Source organism: Aquila chrysaetos, chromosome 12 (genome assembly GCF_900496995.4).
Source record: "Aquila chrysaetos chrysaetos chromosome 12, bAquChr1.4, whole genome shotgun sequence".
NCBI classification, from domain to species: domain Eukaryota; kingdom Metazoa; phylum Chordata; class Aves; order Accipitriformes; family Accipitridae; genus Aquila; species Aquila chrysaetos.
Genome location: NC_044015.1, coordinates 18,620,799 through 18,641,500, shown reverse-complemented (window position 1 = coordinate 18,641,500; position 20,702 = coordinate 18,620,799). Strand labels below are relative to the sequence as shown.

Sequence of the window (20,702 nt, the reverse complement as noted above, 5' to 3'; positions counted from 1 at the left end):
TAACAACTTTGAAAGAACTCAGCAGAATGTTGATGTGTCATCGCATCCCGTTTTTTTTTAATGTAGTTGATCTTAGGTAAAAGCAGGTCTAACAATTCTAACAAATAATACTTTTGTTGTGTAGGTAACAGTCAGCATCTTCCATATGTAATGGCTGTAACGGCTTGTGGAAAGCTTGCTTTATTCCCTTCACAAGTAAGAATGGGGTCCTGTAGTGTGCATCAAAAGAATTCCTTTCATCTCCTCTTTAAAAGTGGTTTGAGGGTGCAGCATGAAAGCAGTTTGGAGTAAATTCCTAAGCTTTAGCTCAGCTGTTCTGAACATTTTTTTCTTTGGCTACAGTCATTTTATAGGCACTTAAAATACATGTCATGTTTTTCACTTTGGGATTTCAACCAACTTGCAAGCCATTAGGAGTTTCAACATACATCTTAAGTAAGGATGCTATTTCTGAAATGTTGGAACTGAGTCGCAGATAGGTAAAGTCACTTCCCCCCAGGCTCAGAGAAACCCCTTGGGGCTGGGAGTTACTGATTAAAATCCTTGTGTCAATCTTTGAGAGATTTCCTTCAAATTCTGTCTGCCTTTAAACGGTGGGCTGGCAGTTCTACATAAATGACTCCAGTGGCAGACTGAAATTGCTATTTTTCCCTTAGTATCCCAGTGGTTCTAGATACTGGGATAACTAATTCCCATCTCTTCAAGTGATGCAAAGCCTGCCCTCATGTTTATCAAATAGGAAATTAAATCTCAAAGCTTACATCTGGACAGCTGGTGCAGCTGAAGTTAGCACTGATGCTCAAGAGCCTCTTTGTGTACTGATTTAAAAAGATCTTGGGTTTAGTCCGGGGTGATTTCTCTACAGGGAACCTCTAAGCTTTTGGCCAGTATCGGCTGTATTTTCTTACTCTCTCTCTCTCTCTATCTGTGGTATCTTTCAAAATACATAGCCTGTGATAGTCTGTGCCCTAAATATGCTAAAATGTTTCATGTGGATTTTCTAATAAAGTATTAACCTAGTATTGCAGCTTAGCTTTTATAAAGGGCTTTTTTCAAGATGCTCATTTAGTAGATTCTGAAAATTCATTCCATAAATGTCTTTGATACACAGAACAATGTATGACACTAGTATTATGGGTTCATTGTACAGGATGCCATCTTCCATCTTCTGCGAGTTGGAATCTGTGTGCTGAGCTTCAATAAGCTTTTAAAAGGCAATCCATTTGGGTAGGCAGTGTTGCTAAAAGATTTGTGACTGTGTTCACAATTTCTGGTGTTGAATCAAAAAAAAGGGGTTTTGATTCAGTCATTGTAAGAGTTTGTCAGTTGTAGATAAAGCTGTTGATTTTGTGGATAATTCTCTTTGTTTTAGAAGAGAATTTAGGGAAAATCTGTCAGGTTGATAAAGCTATCCATTCTGTTTTTCAGTGAAATGAGGTGGTTATTCCTGTTTGCTCTTGTGCTGGCATTCTTCTCCCTTTTCCTTTTCAATCCTTACTGGGAATTTTGTGTGTATCAAGGACTTCATAGAAGGCTGGCTGAGCCTGGATTTGTATAAGGGTTTGTTTTGCTCTAATGTTTTGTAAAACTAGGGATTTTTAAAATTTTTTTTTCTTTCCAATTGTAAGAAAGTCAGGTAGAAAATGCCACCTGCGTCTGCATTTTAGCATTCACATTAACTACATTTCCTGCACTTCAGTCAGCAAGGAAAACTTCAGTGTGTTTGATTAAATATACTATTTGACCACATTTTAATCAACCAGGTGTCACACTACAGTTCAGTTGTAAGACTTACCAGTAACAGTACTAACCTGTTTCAGGTGACAAGAGCTAAATAATCACAGGTCAACTAATAGAACCAAAACTTAAGTTTTCGCATCCTCATGGTTGGGTAAACTAAATAATGTAAAACGTGCTTCAATTTGGGGAGGAAGAGCAGCAGCAAATAAGATGTAACAGCATGGGTAATTAAAATCAGAAGGCTTAATTTCATGACTCTTGTTTTCTTAGGTTCAGAACTGGAACAGTGAGATTCTTGCTAAACAGAAACCACTGGTTGCCAAACCTTCAGCAAAACTGCATTTTGTAAATCGACTAAAAGGCAAAAAGTACAAAAATGGCACCGCTTCCAAAGTTTTGCAGGATGCCAGTAATTCTATTGATCATCGACTTCCAAACTCTCAGAGGGTAGGTTTGGCGAGCTGTGGAAATCATAGCCTTTATTAATCTTTGTCTGATCAAAACGATGGAAAACACATTCCTGCAGCTGTCTGCTTCAGCTTTACTTGATTTAAATGCTGTGGCTCTGTAAAACAAGGCAGAATCTGTCTCGTGGGTGGTGCCAGCTTTAAGCTTTTCCTACTACTGGAACATTCTTTTTTCCTGGTGGATTTTCTAAAGTTACAGCTCAGCTTGCACATATATTTTATTCCTAGTCTCTTCTAGACCCTGCTTCTCCAAACTTTAAAAAATCAAGTTTTTCCAATTCAGACAGTGGGAGATATTTTTGACATATTTTTTAGGTTATTGCACTCTTGGCAGATGTCAGGTAAAAATAGAAGAGCTGAGTCATTTGATCTAGATGAGAGATGAGTGCTTTTGACCATAGACCTGAAGAGACAATGGAAACTGTTCCTTGCTGTTCTTGGTTTTTTTCTTTCATGGGCATTTGGGGTTTTGGTGGATTCATGGCTGAGGAGTAGTAACTCCAGTTTTACTGATCAGAGTACTGTTTCTTTCTGTTTCAGAGAATGAAACATTTGTAATGCATTTTACCTTCCAAAAATGCTTGCCTTATTATTAGCATTTCCTCTTACAGTAAATATGTCTATAGATATGGATGACTACATGAATTTTTTTAATGGATTTCAGATATGCAAATACCAAACATATTACTGGAATGAAACTGCGGTGCAGTTGTCCTAGTTTTAGGGGTATTTTGAACTCGAGAGTACCTAACTCTTCTCTCCTCTTCAGAAAAACAGTCGAGAGACTATGGCAGATGAAGGGTTCTTTGATCTGCTGAGTCGATTCCAGAGTAACAGGATGGATGATCAGAGATGCTACTTCCAGGAGAAGAACAGACTCTCAGCTGCTTCAGTGGCAACATCCTCTACTCCACCTAAAACAATGAGAAAATGTAATTTTTTAAAAGTAAAATCTGTATCTGACTCTAGCTCCTGCCAAATAACTATTTTAAAAATGTATTTGTGTGCAAGACTTACTATGGAAAGGAACTTATTTCTAGGCTAACTTGTTTTCTTCCCCCTCCCCAGCCTTTTCTACTTCTGTAGTCTCACCCCACACAGATGAATTTCTAGACCTACTTGCTTGCTCACAGAGCCGCCGGCTAGATGACCAACGCGCTAGCTTTAGTAATCTTCCTGGACTTCGGCTTAATCAACACAACAGTCAGGCAGTCCTGGGTCACCTCATGGCAAGTAACAACAGAGAACTAGATGATGACTTCTTTGATATATTGATAAAATGCCAGGTATGTTTTTTTACAAAAATTCTTCAGATTCTGAGTCTTTGGGGATTTGATTTGTGCATCCTGCTACTTAGTTGCTTCAAGTAAGCCACCTTGTTTATCATGTGTTTTAAGATACAAATCGATTTGGTTGATAAGGAAGAACAGAGAACAAAAAATTAGGAATTTTTTTTTTTTACAATTTCTTTAGTGTTTCGATCCACCACCCCCCCCCCCCCCCCCCCCCCATTATCCCGTGTCTAGTAAGTGTAATTTTGGTATTTATACCATGTTAACCATTTAAAGTAACAAATGCTGAAAAAGTGAAGGAAAACAAGTGAGGCTATTAAAAGGAGTATGTAAAATTATTTTAAGAAAAAAGAAGCGTTTAGATCTGGCTTGTTAGGAGGGCATCTGATATACCAAGAATCCTAACTCATCAAATGAAAGAATTTAGTAGCAGAGTTTCAGTGGTGATAGTAATCACCATTCCAATTATGTGAAGTTTAAATAGTAGTTTGTAGCAATATACAAGTGAGGTGTCTGATTGTCAATTAGAGCATGGTGTATATATACACCAGTTAGACCAAAAAGAATTTAATTAAAAAGACTTGGTGTTTTACCTGATGGGTTGATAACAATCTCAAAATACAAAATTCAGATACTGTGTTCTCCAAAGGTAAGTAAGTATGTTAGCTTGGGTGGGAAGCAGCACCAGGAATTGAGTCTACAATGACAGTGTTCATCAACCTGATGAGATAGCATGCTCTCTTTTAGCAGCTTGTCTGTTTACTTCTTTGAGTCAAGTGAAGAATCTGGAGATTAGTATGATATATTTTCTATCATATTAATGCACGTCTCTGCATGTGCACTATATGTAGCAAACGTAACGCAATGACTGACTGTGCTTATTGAGAAAGGAATGGAAAAATTTAATCCCCTCAGTCAATTAGGGCTGCTACTGCTTTAAACAAGCAGAAAAGGGTAGCTGACTTCTGAGAATTTTTGTCTCAAAGCTGGCTCTGTCTAAGGTCCATCCTGCACTGGAAGCCCTGCTTTTCCTGAAGTGACTGTATTCCCCTCCAGCTAGCGCAGCAGCAGCCTGTGGCTGCTGAGAAATACTTGTTCCCAGCTCAAGCAAAGGCGCTACTGTCGATGGCTGCAGTCCACAGCCAGACCTGGTGTGATAGGCTGGTGCTTGTAAAAACTGACCAGGAGGGGGTAGCTGTGTGAAAGGAGCACAGAAACTGAGGTGTTAGCCAACTGCTGCTCTGTAACATCGTGAGTAAAATGTACCAGTCTTTTTTTCAGTCTGGAGGAAAACTTCCTCTCAATATTGCCTCTCCAAATCTGACACCAGTGTGGCCATTTTTTACTCCCTGTACAAGGAAAGGAAGACAACCATATTTTCTGTTGGATGAGACCAGAACTACCATGTACTAATGCTAAAATTCTTCTTCTGGACAAAGGACACTTAAATCTCATTCTGCAATATGAACAAGAACTAAATTGGGGTTTGTTTTTTTTTTTTTTTTCAGATACATGTGGACAAGTGGTTTGGAGGAACCATTTTAGCTATAGTTGCACTCTTACCTTACTGATTTCATTTGAGAAGTTTAACCTGAAACAAAACTTACAACTTAAATCCTTGTAATAGCTTTAAATCTGAAAACAAAGGCTTTTAGTAATTTTTCACTTACATTGTTAACTTATTTTATTATTTATATTCCTGTAAATGTGCAGCTTTATTGCTTGGTCTGTCTGTAGGGGTCCAGACTGGATGATCAAAGATGTGCTCCTCCATCATCTGCAAAAGGACCAACTGTACCAGATGAGGATTTTTTCAGCCTGATTTTACGATCACAAGCTAAGAGAATGGATGAACAAAGAGTCCATTTGCCCTCGACTATAAAGGGACCAAATTCTAGCTGAAGAAAGCAACAGGCACGTACTGTACAGTAGCATCTTAGGTATCATCTTTGTTTGCTGGAAAAACATACATGCCTTTTTACAGAAGACTGCAGTTAATAGCTTTCTCCCCTTTCTAATAATTTTTTGTATAAATAGCAGCAGCATCACACTCGTGACCAGTAGTTAGAGTTGCCGCTGCTCTTTGCAGTTGGCAGCTGCTTTTAGCGGTGCCCGAGATACCGATTACTGTATCTCCCTCTTAACTGCCTCTAGTCTATGAACATTAATACAAATTTTTTTCCCTGTGAAGGTATTCTCATTACTGATGTGTAGATTCTACCACTGTCTCTATCTAGCACAAGACCTAAATTTGTATGTTCTTTTTAAAGAAAACTTTTTTTTTTTCCTGATTTGTACCTCCCTGGAAAAAGGTCCTGTTTTCTTTTGTACTTTTTATAAAAATAAAAAAAATTTTAAAAAAAGATAAAGTTTCAGTACTTAATTTGTCTTTGCAGAAACACAGTTTGGAAGAAACAAACATTTATATTAAAATTTTTTTTTTAAAAATCAAACCCTAATTTTAGTTCTGTTTAATAAAAAAATAGTCTACTCAAAACATGCTGGGTTTTTGGGGTGATATTCAGGTAAGTGTTTCCTATATCAGAAGAAGAATTTGTTAAGAAGATATACTTGTTTTTAAGCAACAGCTGCCCATGCTGTTCTATAGATTGTGTGGTACATGTCCACCACCAGTAGTAGTCCATGCACCAGGGAATCACAGGGTTGGTAGGTACTTGGCATGAACTACCACAGATGTCAAGTAATTCCTGCAGGAATTGAATTTAAAATGTTACAGTCAATGTATGTATGCTGCTTATTCCTTGAATTCAACTACTTCTCGTGATGGGGATGTGCTATGCTGGGGTAGTTCTTGGGAACAACAGTTGTAACTTAATGTCTTCCCCTCAGTAGATACCTGTACTGAGGTTGTTCTTGGGAACCCTGAGGGCTGTATGTTTTTAAGTGTAGGTATCTTGAGTTAGAAGCCACTGATTTTAACACCAAATGTGGCAAGCTGTTCAGGTATTTATAAATGATGTCATTTTTTAATTGACAACAAAAAATGTTTTTACAAATATGTTAACAGTAAAAAGAATCCCAAGGAGAATTATCTATCCCTTAATGGATACAGAAGGGAACGTAGCAACCAGAGATGAGGAAAAGGCCGAGGTACTTAATGCCATCTTTGCCTTAAGAAGGGGGTTGGAGGGAGGATCCGAGGAACTACAGGCCTGTCAGCCTGACCTCGGTACCGGGGAAGATTATGGAACAGTTTGTCTTGAGAGCACTCATGTGGCAAGTCCAGGACAAGCAGGGGATCAGGCCCAGTCAGCATGGGTTTACGAAAGGCAGGTCCTGCTTGACCATCCTGATCTCCTTCTATGACCAGGTGACCCACCTAGTGGATGAGGGAAAGGCTGTGGATGTTGTCTACCTTGACTTCAGCAAGGCCTTTGACACTGTCTCTCATGGCATACTCCTTGAGAAGCTGGCGTCTCATGGCTTGAACAAGTGTACTCTTCACTGGGTGGAAAACTGGCTTGATGGACGAGCCCAGAGGGTTGTGGTGAATGGGGTGAAATCCAGTTGGCGGCAGGTCACAAGTGGTGTTCCTCAGGGCTCAGTGTTGGGCCCTGTTCTGTTTAATATCTTTATCAATGATTTGGATGAGGGGATCGAGTGCACCCTCAGCGAGTTTGCAGATGACACCAAGTTGGGAGGCAGGGTCGATCTGCTTGAGGGTAGGGAGGCTCTACAGGGGGATCTGGACAGGCTGGATCAATGGGCTGAGGCCAGTCATATGAAGTTCAACAAGGCCAAGTGCCGGGTCCTGCACTTTGGTCACGGCAACCCCATGCAGCGCTACAGGCTTGGGGAAGAGTGGCTGGAAAGCTGCCCGGCAGAGAAAGACCTGGGGGTGCTGGCTGACAGCCAGCTGAATATGAGCCAGCAGTGTGGCCAGGTGGCCAAGAAGGCCAACGGCATCCTGGCCTCTATCAGAAATAGTGTGGCCAGCAGGAGCAGGGAGGTGATTGTTCCCCTGTACTCGGCACTGGTGAGGCCGCACCTCGAGTACTGTGTTCAGTTTTGGGCCCCTCACTGCAGGAAAGACATTGAGTTGCTGGAGCGTGTCCAGAGAAGGGCAACCAAGTTGGTGAGGGGCCTGGAGCACAAGTCTTATGAGGAGCGGCTGAGGGAGCTGGGGCTGTTTAGTCTGGAGAAAAGGAGGCTGAGGGGAGACCTTATCGCTCTCTGCAGCTACCTGAAGGGGGGTTGTAGTGAGGTGGGTGCTGGTCTCTTCTGTCAGGTGGCTGGAGATAGGACAAGAGGAAATGGCCCCAAGTTGCGGCAAGGGAGATTTAGGTTAGATATTAGGAAAAATTTATTTACTGAGAGGGTTGTCAGACATTGGAATAGGCTGCCCAGGGATGTGGTTGAGTCACCATCCCTGGAGGTATCAAAAAAGCAAGTAGACGGGGTACTTCAGGACATGGTTTAGTGGGCATGGATGATGGTTGGACTCGATGATCTTGAAGGTCTTTTCCAACCTAAATGATTCTATGATTATAACCCTAGAGAAGAATCGACGTTTAATTTTAGCTTCAGAGTAAAATGGCATTGTAGGAATAGTTAATTCAAACTATTTTACAGTTACTTGAAAGTTTTACAAACATTCTCTTGCAGCTTTTTTAGCAGTGAAATTGAATCCTGCTGCAACTACAACTGTCCTCCTTCTGCTTTTGCAGAGAAATGCCAGAATATTCTTCCAAAAACCATGTGCTACCATCAGTTTATTGTGCTGATCTTCGGTACTTTTACTTAGTGCTTCCTACTCCCCATTCGGCCTTAAATTGCTCTGAAAAAATCTGATACAACATCAGCTTCTCACTCCTCTACAAATTATTAAACTAGAAGACAATCATCAAGCTGTCCTAAAACTGAGCTGACAAGCAGCAAACTGATTTTAGAGAGTGTAAAACAAAACATAATAGTCCTGAGACATCTATTTGAGCTGCGATTAGTCTAATGTGAATTACATGAATATCAGAAACTTTCTTCAGGCTGTTTGACAGTTACCTTATTAGGCTTATGTTTGCTAGATCACAGAGTAGCAGTGCTTTCCCCTCAGCAAGTATCTAGTTTTACTCAAAACTTATTACACAAACTTCATTTCAAACAAGCAGCAACAGCCCACAAGCCTCTTTCCTTGGCCACTTAAATGCTGTATTATCTTACTTTACTTAACTTATTTATTTCACATTCCAGAAGTAGTACATACACTCAGTCTCTCAGCTTTTAAAACTCTACTTACCTTATGATTACTATCTGACCAAAGATGAGTTCCCATCAGCTTACTGATGCTCAATTTTCTACATTTGAGAACTAGAGCAGAACTAGCAAGTACACGACAAGCAAAGATTAGACAAAACTTACAGCAGAGCTTGGGCCTTCCTTAGTGTCCTTCCTCTGAGTCACATGAACTGCTCTTTTTCTTCTCTTCACGTGGTTCCACTGCAGAACTTTTCCCGTCTAGGTTTTTATTAGGATCACAATTTTCTCCAGTCTCTCGCTCTGCTTTGCCCGTCTCCTGTTTCTGCTGCTCAAGTGCATGTTCTTCAGTAAGGTTTTCAGCTGTGATAGTTTCTAGTCTACAAACTTCTGACTCAGTGTGCAATCTATTCTGTAAAAATTAATAATAAGCTATTAATCAAGCAATCCAAAGTGATGGCATCTATTGCTTCAGGTGCATCTCAGGTCAAGGGGCAGAACTCCCCCAAAGCATGACTGGTATCTTTTTCTCCTGGGAATCATGTAAATAAGCACAATCTAGAGTGTAAGTCTATTTTTGATTTTCTATAGTTTACAGAAAAGTCAACACTGCTTCTTCTCCCTGCTTTTCCTCTGTGGGTAATCATTATGCCCAGGCTGACATAAGTATTGATCTCTCAAAACAGAAGTTATTTAAGTCTTTACTATAAAAGAAGAGTTTTAATTCAGTAGTGTCCTGCCACAGTTAGCCATTGCACAGTATTTTTCCAGAACAAAACACACCCAAGATAGATACCTCTACTGAACTGTTCTATAGGGGAGCAGGTACTTCCTTAACTCCTCTCTCCCCAAGATTTGGCTTAAGCTTGTTGTTTAAACATGTTCTAGCAGATGACATTGAAATCTATTAAATTTAATCCCAGCTCAAAGAGCACCAGGACTAACATACACCAGGTTCGGGTTTGTGAGACTCTTCTACTTGCGTATCTGGCTCCTGGCTTGTATGCACAATGTTAGGACTTCTGCCATTTCCTGGTCTCACAGGAGCATCTCCTCTGTCGTAAGGTCCTCCATAAACATAAGGAAGCTTCTGCAAATAATAGCCATCTGATTTACTCCCATCATATTGCCCAAAGGCTATTTTCTCCTGTTGACTGTTGGGTGGAGGAAGACTTTTCTTCTGAGAAGATGTTAAGTATCTTAACACAGACACTGATGATCCTGCACCATAGCAGAAAGCCTGGGGGCAGGGAAAAAAGAAAAAAAAAGAAAAAAGAACAAAATACCAAATATTTGCGGCCTACAGTTTTCACACAGAATTTGAAGTCACATAGCTGAAAAACACTGAAAGAAAAGCTCAGGTGTTCAGAACGGCTACAGTAAAATTCAAGCTTTCTACAGTCTGACCACACTGCAGGAACTGCCAGACTGGATAAAGTTCATCTTTGGTGCAACAATGAAGATGTTGAAGGCTCTAGCTCAATGTTTCCATGTACAAAATGCCAATTATATGCATTGCTGTGTAATGACACAAAGAAGAAATGGGAACTAAGGTGCAATAAACTGTCACAGAGCCTAAGATTTTAACCAGTTTAATGCTATTTTATCCCACTTGGGGAGTGGGGGAGAGATGTGGTTTAAATACAAATAACCTATTTTAATTGCTAAACCAATAGTACTATAAAGATTTTGGCAAGAAAAAATTCCCTTGTAGAAGTAATTTCATCTGTGCTAAAAAATCTGTTCACTAGTACAAATAAGAAATAAATAATATAATAGATAATAATACTTAAATATAAGTAAGTTTAACATATAAAAAACAAAACCGAGCTTTTAAATATAAGATAAATGTATACAAACCAGGACAGCCAGAGCCATCATAATAAGCACTGGAACCTGCAGAATGAATGGTATCTCCTTCATTAGTGCTTTGATGAATTCACCAATACCTTGTCCTATGTGCTTCAAAGGCTCAGTTACAAAGTTGGTGAAAGTAATTGCCAATGCCTAGAAAAATACAAATAGAAAAATAGTGTTGTCACTGATTACAAACATAAACATGAACAGTCTCTTTAGGCTTGGCATATATATACCTTTGTCGGTGGAACCAGCAAAACAGGATTTACTAGTAGAGTTTCATAGTACTTCTGACAGGGATCATCCTGAAATGTCCATTTACTTCTGAGCCATTCTGTAGTCAAAGCAGAGACCTATTTTTACTACTTTTTAAAAACACATTTTATGACACAGTAGTAATACAGAAAGCAGCATTTCAATTATAGATGGAAAAGAACTCTTCTAGATATGGTTCAAAGCTCAGATTTATTTTTAACTGAGATGATTAGCTTGGCAGTGTAGTTTATCCAGTCATGGGGATGCTGGAAGGAATGGAAGGGAAGGCTGGAAAGAAAGAGAAGAAACTGAGGTTTTCCCATGTTTGGTCAAGAAAGTTCTCTTTATTAGATGAACTTAGTCCCTAGAAGCCTCAGAAGAGAAATAAGTCTCGTCTGTGGGAACCACTACCTAGCACATTTTGTCCACAGCTACTGAAACAGAGGTAATTGAGTGTTATTACTTATCTGCCAGGCTGCAAGTAGGTAAAAAAATGTTTATTTTGCTTGCTAGATTTCAAGGGACTATTTTAGTTACAGGCAGAAAGTCTTACTCCTTAAGGGAAATTCTAAGTTATAAACAAGTAATTTATGACATAAGTGTTTCTGTAGTTTGATTTTAGTGCAGTCAGAACATAAACCATTGAAATTTGACATAAACAGAGCAATCACAGCCAATAAATTATAAAGGGAAGACCATAACAAGCACTCATTAAGAGTTGTCATCATTAATTTACCTGCTATAGCACTGGATAACAAGTAACAGCTAATTAAAAAATTCAGCTTTCTCTGTAAAATAACAACCACTAGAGTAAGTAGTTACAGATCTAATTTCTGAAGTCCACTGTACTGTAGGCCTTGCAGATAAAAAAAATAATAAAAAAAATATTTTTCTTGAATTCTGCCCTCTTATCTTCAGTAAATGGCACTGAATGGTACTGGGGAGGGCAGCTGGGGAAACAGTCACAGGGTAAGTTATAAGGAAAAGAAGTAACACCATGACCTGCTCTAAGCACAGTTCTGTAATCAGCTCTCCTCCAAAGGCCTAGAAAAGGAAGTTTGGTGGACCAGAAAAATGGTAAAACCACATAATCATGTATTGCTGAAGAAAATTCAATGTGCTACTCATGAAGAAATAAGAGTATTCTTGGATACTATTACTGAGTATTTTGTGATCTTAAATGCCATTACAAAATAACAAAACAAGTATTTACCAATAAGACTTTCTCCCCAGTCCAACTTCTCAGCACAGACATTATCAAACTGCCCCATTTTCGCAATTTCTGCTTGATGCTGCGCAAAGGCCAGCTGCAGGAGAACAGGAATTACTTGTAAAACATAAGACAAGGTGGTGCTGGGAGCAGAACACCTACAACCATGCAGCACTGCACCTGAGCTAATGACGTTTGCTCTTAGCAGGCTTGGGATAATTACCCAGGTAAATTTGTACTAAGAAAAGTTTGCTACTAAACAATTTAACAGAGTTAAATTCTCAGTACTTCCTGGGAATGGACAAAAACTACCAAGATGGCCACCTCTGAGTTGCTCTGCAAATGGAGTCTGAATTGCCAAAAGAGCGAACTCCAATATTCAAAGATACAAGTTCAGGGCACAAGTAATCTGATGAGATCTTGTTTCCTTAAAATGTTTCTGGATTAAAACCAGAGATGGCTGCCATGCAATTACTAATTAAAGCATCAGGACATTCTCTTTTATTTTTTAAATAATTCCCATGAACAAATACCTATATTCATTATAATTTTGCCTTACAGTTTGCAATTGATAATTAAATAGAAAAAATTAAGTCAAATAATCTGTTGAAAAGCAGACTGACTCAGATTGAGTCCTCCACATGGCAGTCCACTCATGTTCCAAGAGCCATCCTACTCTCTGGCACTGTGCTATTCCTGGGTCTGACAAGCTGCAGTTAAATTCTGATGACAAGATGCGAGGACCAAGATTCTGTGGTTGAGCTATGACCTAAGAGCATAAATTCCTCCTCATTAAAACCAACACCATTGTACAGTCAGCTACTGTATCACCATTAATGAAACATTTATCTCCAGTCTATCACACATTAAATACAGTTTCAGCCAGGAAATCTTTAGAAAGAAAAAACTCTCCCCACAATATATTTTCCTAAGACTTTTCTACTGTCCTGGTTTTGGCTGGGATAGAGTTAATCTTCTTTCTAGTAGCTGGTATAGTGCTATGTTTTGGGTTCAGTATGAGAAGAATGTTGATAACACACTGATGTTTTCAGTGTAAACACTACTTAACAACTACATCAAGGCTTTTTCAGCTTCTCCTGCCCAGCCAGCAAGAAGGCTGGAGGGGCTCAGGGAATTGGGAGCAGACACAGCCAGGGCAGCTGATCCAAACTGGCCAAAGGGGTATTCCATACCATGTGATGGCATGCCCAGTATATTAACTGGGGGCAAGTTGGCCTGGGGAGATCGCTGCTTGGGAACTGGCTGGGCATTGATCAGCGAGTGGTGAGCAGTTGCACTGTGCATCACTTGTTTTGTATATTCCAATTTTTTAATTATTATTATTGCCATTTTATTATTGTTATTATTATCATTATTAGTTTCTTCCTTTCTGTTCTATTAAAACTGTTCTTATCTCGACCCATGAGTTCTACCTTTTTCCTTCTGATTCTCTCCCCCATCCTGCTGGGTGGGGGGGAGTGAGTGAGCAGCTGCATGGTGCCTCATTGCTGGCTGAGGTTAAAGCACAACATCTACCAAGCTGATTTAGACAGAGTTCATGTCTCCCTTGCCCACGCAGTGAAATCACAGCTCTACTGCTTTATGAATATTTTATCCTGCCTCTGCAGCAGGATAAAAGTTGGCAGGGTTTCTTTTGTTCTTTAAGCTAATACACCTGTCAACATGCAAAATAAAACATTCATCCCTTTATTTATTTTGCGGCCAAGTATTGCTTTATATACACTAACTAAAGGAACTAAATAACCTTAACTCCCTCATAACTCTAAAATTTTAAGCCTAAAAGCCATTAAGATTTCAGAACTTACCTTATACAAGTAAAGCCAATTCCATGCAAAACTGATGAAAAAACTTATTAATAGAACACGTTTTAGCTGAACAAACCAATGAATATGTGTCCAGAGCTCTGTAGCTATTACAGTCACAATGCACACTAAGCACAAGAGTATCTGAAAAAGAAAACAGGAAAAAATTATGATCCAGATTTGGAATTTTCCAAGCTTACTGCCAGTACACATGAAGGACAACTTTTGTTTTTAATAGTGTCATTTACACAGAACAGTTGAGAGAATCCTTCCTTTCTTTCACAGCTTATCTCCAGCAGCACAAGGCAGAAAAGTTTTATGGTATTACTAGTAGTCATTCCTATCACAGCCTTACGTTGCAGTTGCTAATTTCTTTCTTGTGATGTTTAGTTATTTCTTCTTTATGATATTTATCACATTACCTACCATACTTTAAAATTGGTGTAATTCAGTGCTTGAGTAATATGTGCCTGGTATGAACCACAGAACTGCTGCTGTCAGCTCCTGCAGTTTGGTTAAAAGACAAAGTTACAGTCTGGCTAACAGCACCAAGACTCCAGAGAAGCACTTCACAGTCTCTTTCCATCCGACAACCCCTAACAGCGAGGTTAATGCTACTGACAGCTTGCCTTTTTCATTTGGCTTCCATGGACCCCCCTCAAAACTAGACAGGCTACTTTCAAGATCATGTCAGCATAAAATGTTAGCATATTCTGAATTGTAAAAATTTATTCAGAGAGCTTCAGCTAATGAGAGATCCTCAGCTTAGCACTTTGTATCTCCATTTTAGAGAATACGACATTTTCACATAGTCATGCTCTCCTTCTCTCCAACACTATACATTTTTTTTCCACAAAATTCACAAAACCCTCTGACCTGTAAGACCTCAAATATATACTTGTCTCAATATAAATATATTCCAACTCCTGCAGAAGCCAACAGCTTCAACATCTATTTGAGGAGACAAATCTGGAAAATTTATAATGCACAAATTGTCAGTTTAAGTGATAAGAAAGTACTAGAGTCTAATGAGTCACGCAACACAGATATAAAAGACAGGAAGAGAAAAAAGAAAGCATACCAGAAAAAAACCCACAAATCTACAATAGCAGAACATGACCACAGAAATAAAAAACTTGAATTCTTACTTCAAGTGAATATATCGCCTCTACCTTCAGCATGAAACAAAAAGAGTGACTCACTGTTAAGTACGATGGAAAGAACTGCTTTACGTGTAGAGTTACAATGGTAATATTCATTGACTAGACTTGCACAAAGAAACTGGAAAAACCAGCAATTAAAAACCAACCAAAAACCTTTCTTCTTCTCTTACCAGAAGCATATTATATAGGTCAATTCCAAAAGTGTCTTCAAATCTCCAGTGCCAAGCTTTGTAATCATGGTGCTTAAAATTGATCAAAATATCACTAAGTGCATCATCCACGGCACCTGACTGCCAAGTTTCCTCATTGAGAAACCTGAGGATCTCCAAATACGTCTGTTTTGTAAGGATGATCTCAGCATCATAATGGACGTGGCCCATGTCTTCCTCAGGCTGAATTAAAAGCAAAGTGAAACAATGGTTAAAAGCTGCTTATTTGGAAATAGAAGTACATATGAAAAACTGTATCCCTAGGCAAAAACCTGATTATATATCCTCATTATGCACCAGCACCTTTTTGAAGCAGACTGCAGGATGAAGACATGGGACAGGGAGCACACTATGATTCTATAACCCTTTTGTTCATTCTTCTAAACTACATAAAACACAAATCCAATTGGTTTGTACCCTTTCAGTTCTACAGCAATAACCTAAAAAATGAAGTGAGTTATCTCACCTATTACTAAAATTTTAGAACCACTTCTCATTAACAAGTAATAATTACAAATGCGCTATGTGTGCCCCGATCATGGCTGGGTAATACAGATAGAAGCTATTAAATACTGAAATAAGAAATTTTACGTTACTAAGTATAATGCTCTTTGTTAGATATTAATTTTGCTTATTGCTAAAAATTTATTCCTTTACCTCTGAATAGAAAAAAAAATTATCCAAAGACAATATAATAAAGAAAGTAATAAGGTGATTCTTATATGCAAACTCTAATAAGCTACTATTCCTAGATGGTTAATGTGGTAGAGTCTTAAACAAAGGCCTAAAAGGTCTACCACAAACAAACAAAATCTGGCTCTTTCAAGTTTAACAACCATTAACATGAACTGAACAGGGTATTACTATCGCTGCATCCCAGCAACAGATATTTAGATACATACTCTGAATTCACATCATCTTCCTTTGGATGCTGTACAGGTCAAATGGCAACTGTCTCTCCTGAGCAAATACTGCTAACTAACAGCAATACGAGATACACATACTTCTGTCATTTTTTCCTTTGCAATTCAGTTCCCTTCATTTTAATTTAAATTTAAAGTATGCCAGAATAATTAATCAATACTTGGTAACTGTGAAAAACACATAAAGTAGTAATACGAATTCTATATAATTTTTAATGACTGTTCAAATACTCACAAGGCCAAGTTTTCCAGCTTCATTTAAAATCTTATTCAAGTATCGCTTAAAAATATAAAAGCTACGACTTTCACGTGATTTGGCATTCCTCTTCTCACAATCTGCAATCTGCAATGTAAAGGCACTTTTACTCACTTCTTGCTGAAACCAGCTTGTTCGTAGGAGAAAAAAACCCTACCAACACATTAAACTCAGGATTAACAGAGACACGTTTCTTTAGTTTAGCAACAACCCTGTGATTAGTACACCAGATAAAAAGCCTATGCAGTTGCTGAAGATACTACTTTCCATGGGACTGGCCAGTCCTGTAGATTTCAGATCTGCTAATAATATGGTTTGAATACTAACCTCACTAAGTCTAGAAAAAAACTAAAGATCTGGATCTCCTTAAATTTTAAGTTTACATCTGGGGAAAAAAAAAAAAAAAGGAACTGTAAAAACGACTAAGTAACTAAAACAACATTAAAATTACATATCCCATTGGGTCTCCAAATGGCTGAGGGAAGCAAGAGCCCCAGTAGCTACACAAACATCACCGCATCCTCCTGAACTCAGAGGAAGCAGCAGCATGGGGGTCTTACAGCCACTCCCGAGAGCTGCAGCATTGCACGTTATGGTCAGCCACAAACGTGTTCTCTATGCTCACAACCCACCCCTTAAAATCCAACAGAACTGAACAACTTGAAAATGAAAGGTCAGGTTTCTTAGCTTTTGGCAGCATGGTCTAACATCAACACTATGTGTCGGTGACAAATAGACAGAAGCACGTAGCTCCTATCAACTTCTGCTGCGCTAAGGGCAGAGCAGCAATTTGGAGTTGAGTTCCAACTACTTCCAGTCCCCACTCTGAATAAAGAGGTTCCCCATACATAATGCATGGTCTCTCACAAATTATGCCAGCAATTCACTTGTTCTACACTGTCCAGAAAAGCATCATCTGAAAGCACAACCTATAAAAAGCTGGAAAATATTCTGAAGTTCCATAACAAACCTTCTGTTGCAAGGAATCTACTTCCCTGGAACAACTTGATAAGATTTCAGTACTGACTGTATCCACAGTCTTATCCTCAGAGTCGTGATAGTTTGCCTAAAATGACATAAGAAAAAACATATATTTTTAGAATCAAAAAGTTTGATCAATATGCCATGTTACACTTCTGTAGTCAGATCACTTTAAAAGGAGCAAAGGAGCTAAAAGCTGAGTGTTGGTCTTTGCTGCTAATACTGTTTCAACGATACGCCAGCTGCCTCTCTGCTGTTATTTTCGACTCCAAACGGACAACTGCTTTAAGTTAATCTAAATGCATGCTGCCTTCAGAAGGTGAGGTCTTGCCCTGTCCTTCCCCACCTGCCCTTTCCCCTCCCCTGAGTGTTGGTGAGCCACCCAGTGCATCAGATTAGATAATTGGACTGGCTAAAAACTGACTCAGCAAGCAAAGGGGCAGTTTTCAGCCAGACAATTTTCCAGTCCAGCTGGCCATGCAGCCAGCCAGACCGAAAGTAAACACAAAACCCCATTCTGGGTTGCATGCCTTGCCTTTTGTGTTCCCTCTTCACTCTGAAACGTCCCATTTTTTCTGTTAATTGCTCAGACTTAGTTTTAGCAGTGCTGCTTCTACACAACCAGCTATGCACACTGAGGAAAGTCTCCAAAAGGACATTCAACATCACACAAATCCCTGAACTCATGCTGATACAAAGTTTGTTTTTGAGGACTCAGGTGGCCCACACAGCCTACATACCTAAAATCTCTCAGGGCAGAACAGAAAAGAAATCCTGAAAAGATGGATTAATCCAAAGCAGTCATTTTTTTCCTTTAAGATGCAGTTCTGTTTTTGTGGGAGAAAACAGTAAAACTCCTAGCTAGTAACTATCAAGTGGGCTTGGGGCAGGTGGAGGCTGAGGAGAAACTCTGTAGAGAGATATAATGCTCTGAGCATTAAAAAGGCATTATTCAAGACTGCAAAACCAAACTTGAAAGCTGAAGAATGACAAAAATCAAGGGTGCCCGTACAACAAGCCACAGTTTACACTGCCATGTGTACTGGATAAACAATATGCATCTCACGATATGTGTAGAGTCCACCTCTCAAACAAGACAAACGAGATGATTTACCTTGTTAAAACTAGCTATTCCTATTTCATATTCTCCTCAATGTTCATGAATTATTAACAGTACAGCACTCAATCCCTATTCTGATCTTCCTTCTGGAAACTCTGATGCCCAGCATTACAAAACACCACTGACTTCCATAATACTCTCACACAATAAATGGGGTTTATTCCCTAGTAATAACTAGGGAACTCGGTAATTCAAGTAAAATATAATAATTAACTCTTAATTCCCCCAACTTTTATCAGCTAGGAACTTAATTTTCAAGATATTTAACACTATACTTGAGAAGCAAAAGCTGCTTAACCCAGTACTTCTCAGAGAAGTAACTTGTGGAGCCACCACCTCTGGAAAGACAAAAAGCATGGTTCCTGTGACTTGATCAGTGTGCAATAGAAACTTGTCAGTATAAGGCTCTAAGCTAATTATCTACAATAGCATAGATTGCTATTTTTTTCCTTGCAGTTTTAACAATGGACACACAACACTTTTCTGGGTATAGACTTAGATGTAACCTTGTAAGACCTTAAAAAGACCGTAATTCTATTGTTTTCTAATGTCATGATTAAAGGGCAATCCTTCAACAGCATATGGCTGAAGGACTGTTTGGGAGACACACGTGTTCATGCACCCTTTCTTTTTCTACCTTGTAAGGTCTTCTCATTGTTCCTGATGCAGCATCGTAATTGAGCATATCCGTGGGGTCAATCCATTCATCATTTTGAACTTTACCACTCCCTATTAGCACAACTGCACACAATACCAAAGCAAACAGCATCCTGTATCACTAAATAGAACAAGAAATTAAGATATTTAGTTCAGGATGTAACATGCTGTACAAAAAACCTGAAACAATCTTACAACATGAAAAAAATATTTTCTGGTGGTGTTTAAAAACTCCGTTCCCCACTAAGCTGGTTAAACTTCACTGTCGTAAATTTTTTTTTTCCAAAGAAAACACTGGCACGAACACGCAACAATTAAACTGTATTATGTGACCGAATCAATAGAACTGGCTGCAGTTACCAGCAGGTGTAGCGCAGAGTTCAGCATTGCTAAATACGATAAAACAGTGCAGAACTCCTCCAGGCCTCGAGACGAGGGTCCAGCACCATTCCCACTACACAAATTCCCCCAGCAAGTCTTGCAAAGACCGGAGGATGTTCCCGCCCGGCGCGGGCGGCAGCCCCGCCGTGCTCACCTCGCCGCCGCCCCGACAGGCCCGAGGCCGCCCGCCCCGCTTCCCTCCGGCCGCAGCCGCTGCTCTGCCCCGAGCCGTAGCCCGCCCCCCCCGGCCGACGACGATAGCGGCCGTAGGCTGCAAGCGCTGAAACGGCTGCGAAGCGGAAAACCCCGTCTAGTACTTCTCCTCCTTCGCTTTGGCCTTGTTTAGCTCGGACACTAAGGCCACGGTCTGGGAGGACGCGCAGCCTTCCACCCCTTCCCGCTCCCACCATTCCTCCTCGCCAGTTCACCGCGACGAGAGCCCTAAGGCCCGGACAACGCGCAGGCCGCGCCCCGACAACGGGGCTCCAGTCAGCGGCCCGGCACCGGCGCCCGGCCCCACCGCCGCCCTCGGCGAGGCCCCGCAGCCGAGCGCCGGGCCGCAGCCCACCCTCCAGCTCCTACCCGCGGCCCGCCCCCCCCCCGGTACCTGAAGTCTCGGCCCGTTTACGCGGCCCGCATCGCCTCGCAGCCGGGCAGGGGGGGCCGCACTACTCCCTGCCCCTTACGCCTGCGTTCCCGGCGCCGCCGCCGGTCCCTCCCCAGGCCCGGCACCGCCCCGGCGCCCGGGGGAAGCCGCTCTCGCCGCGGAGAAGCGGCGGCTGAAGCTCCGCTCTGGCCCTGAGGCGGCGGGAGGCGCCGGCCTGCCTGAGGCTGCCTCAGCTCCGCCGTTCCTGCGAGCGGGCGGGCGGGGCCGGCCGGCAGCGGCTCTCGCCGGCTGCAAAGCCACACAGGTAGGGTAAGCAGCGAGCGTAGGAGGAAGCAGCCAGGACAATAATTAACGTGTAAAGGAGTAGCAGGGTGAAGAACGCAACCATTGAAAGCAGGGAGGACAGAGCTGTGGAGCAGACGCAACACCCCAGTTAACATTCCCCCCCGGAGCGGAGCGGTGAGGCAGCCAAACCCCGCACATCTGCAAGAGAAGCAGCAGCAATTCCCCCGCCCCCCGTACGTAGATTTATCTTTTTTTTCTATTTTTG

The 20,702-nt window shown here is 40.7% G+C and overlaps 2 protein-coding genes across 9 annotated transcripts in view; one reads left to right on the top strand and one right to left on the bottom strand.

The window, feature by feature from the left end:
• The window catches only part of GPSM2 (G protein signaling modulator 2), a 30,580-nt gene extending 24,660 nt beyond the window's left edge, over positions 1–5,920 (top strand). For 5 of the 6 annotated variants that reach the window (XM_030032728.2, XM_030032729.2, XM_041128010.1 and 2 more), the window contains 4 exons: positions 2,011–2,187; positions 2,977–3,139; positions 3,276–3,493; positions 5,237–5,920. In XM_030032728.2, the coding sequence (XP_029888588.1) occupies positions 2,011–2,187; positions 2,977–3,139; positions 3,276–3,493; positions 5,237–5,401 (723 nt within the window). In that variant the 3' untranslated portion in view covers positions 5,402–5,920. The remainder of the gene's footprint in view (positions 1–2,010; positions 2,188–2,976; positions 3,140–3,275; positions 3,494–5,236) is intronic. The other variant, XM_041128011.1, reaches the window with a different exon arrangement.
• On the bottom strand, positions 30–20,298 carry CLCC1 (chloride channel CLIC like 1). 3 transcript variants are annotated; one of them, XM_030032738.2, is made up of 12 exons: positions 20,153–20,298; positions 19,145–19,285; positions 17,377–17,472; positions 16,386–16,493; positions 15,189–15,410; positions 13,859–13,999; positions 12,036–12,129; positions 10,804–10,901; positions 10,571–10,717; positions 9,660–9,950; positions 8,876–9,122; positions 30–3,121 (listed from the first exon to the last, which is right to left on the bottom strand). In XM_030032738.2, the coding sequence occupies exons 2-11, from the start codon at positions 19,274–19,276 to the stop codon at positions 8,895–8,897; spliced, it is 1,557 nt and encodes a 518-aa protein (XP_029888598.1). In that variant the 5' UTR covers positions 19,277–19,285; positions 20,153–20,298; the 3' UTR covers positions 30–3,121; positions 8,876–8,894. The 3 variants fall into 3 exon arrangements, with proteins under 3 accessions (XP_029888598.1, XP_029888599.1, XP_029888600.1); XM_030032739.2 differs by lacking the exon at positions 20,153–20,298 and adding an exon at positions 19,863–19,966; XM_030032740.1 differs by lacking the exon at positions 20,153–20,298 and adding an exon at positions 19,525–19,548.
• Positions 20,299–20,702: the final 404 nt, after the last annotated feature.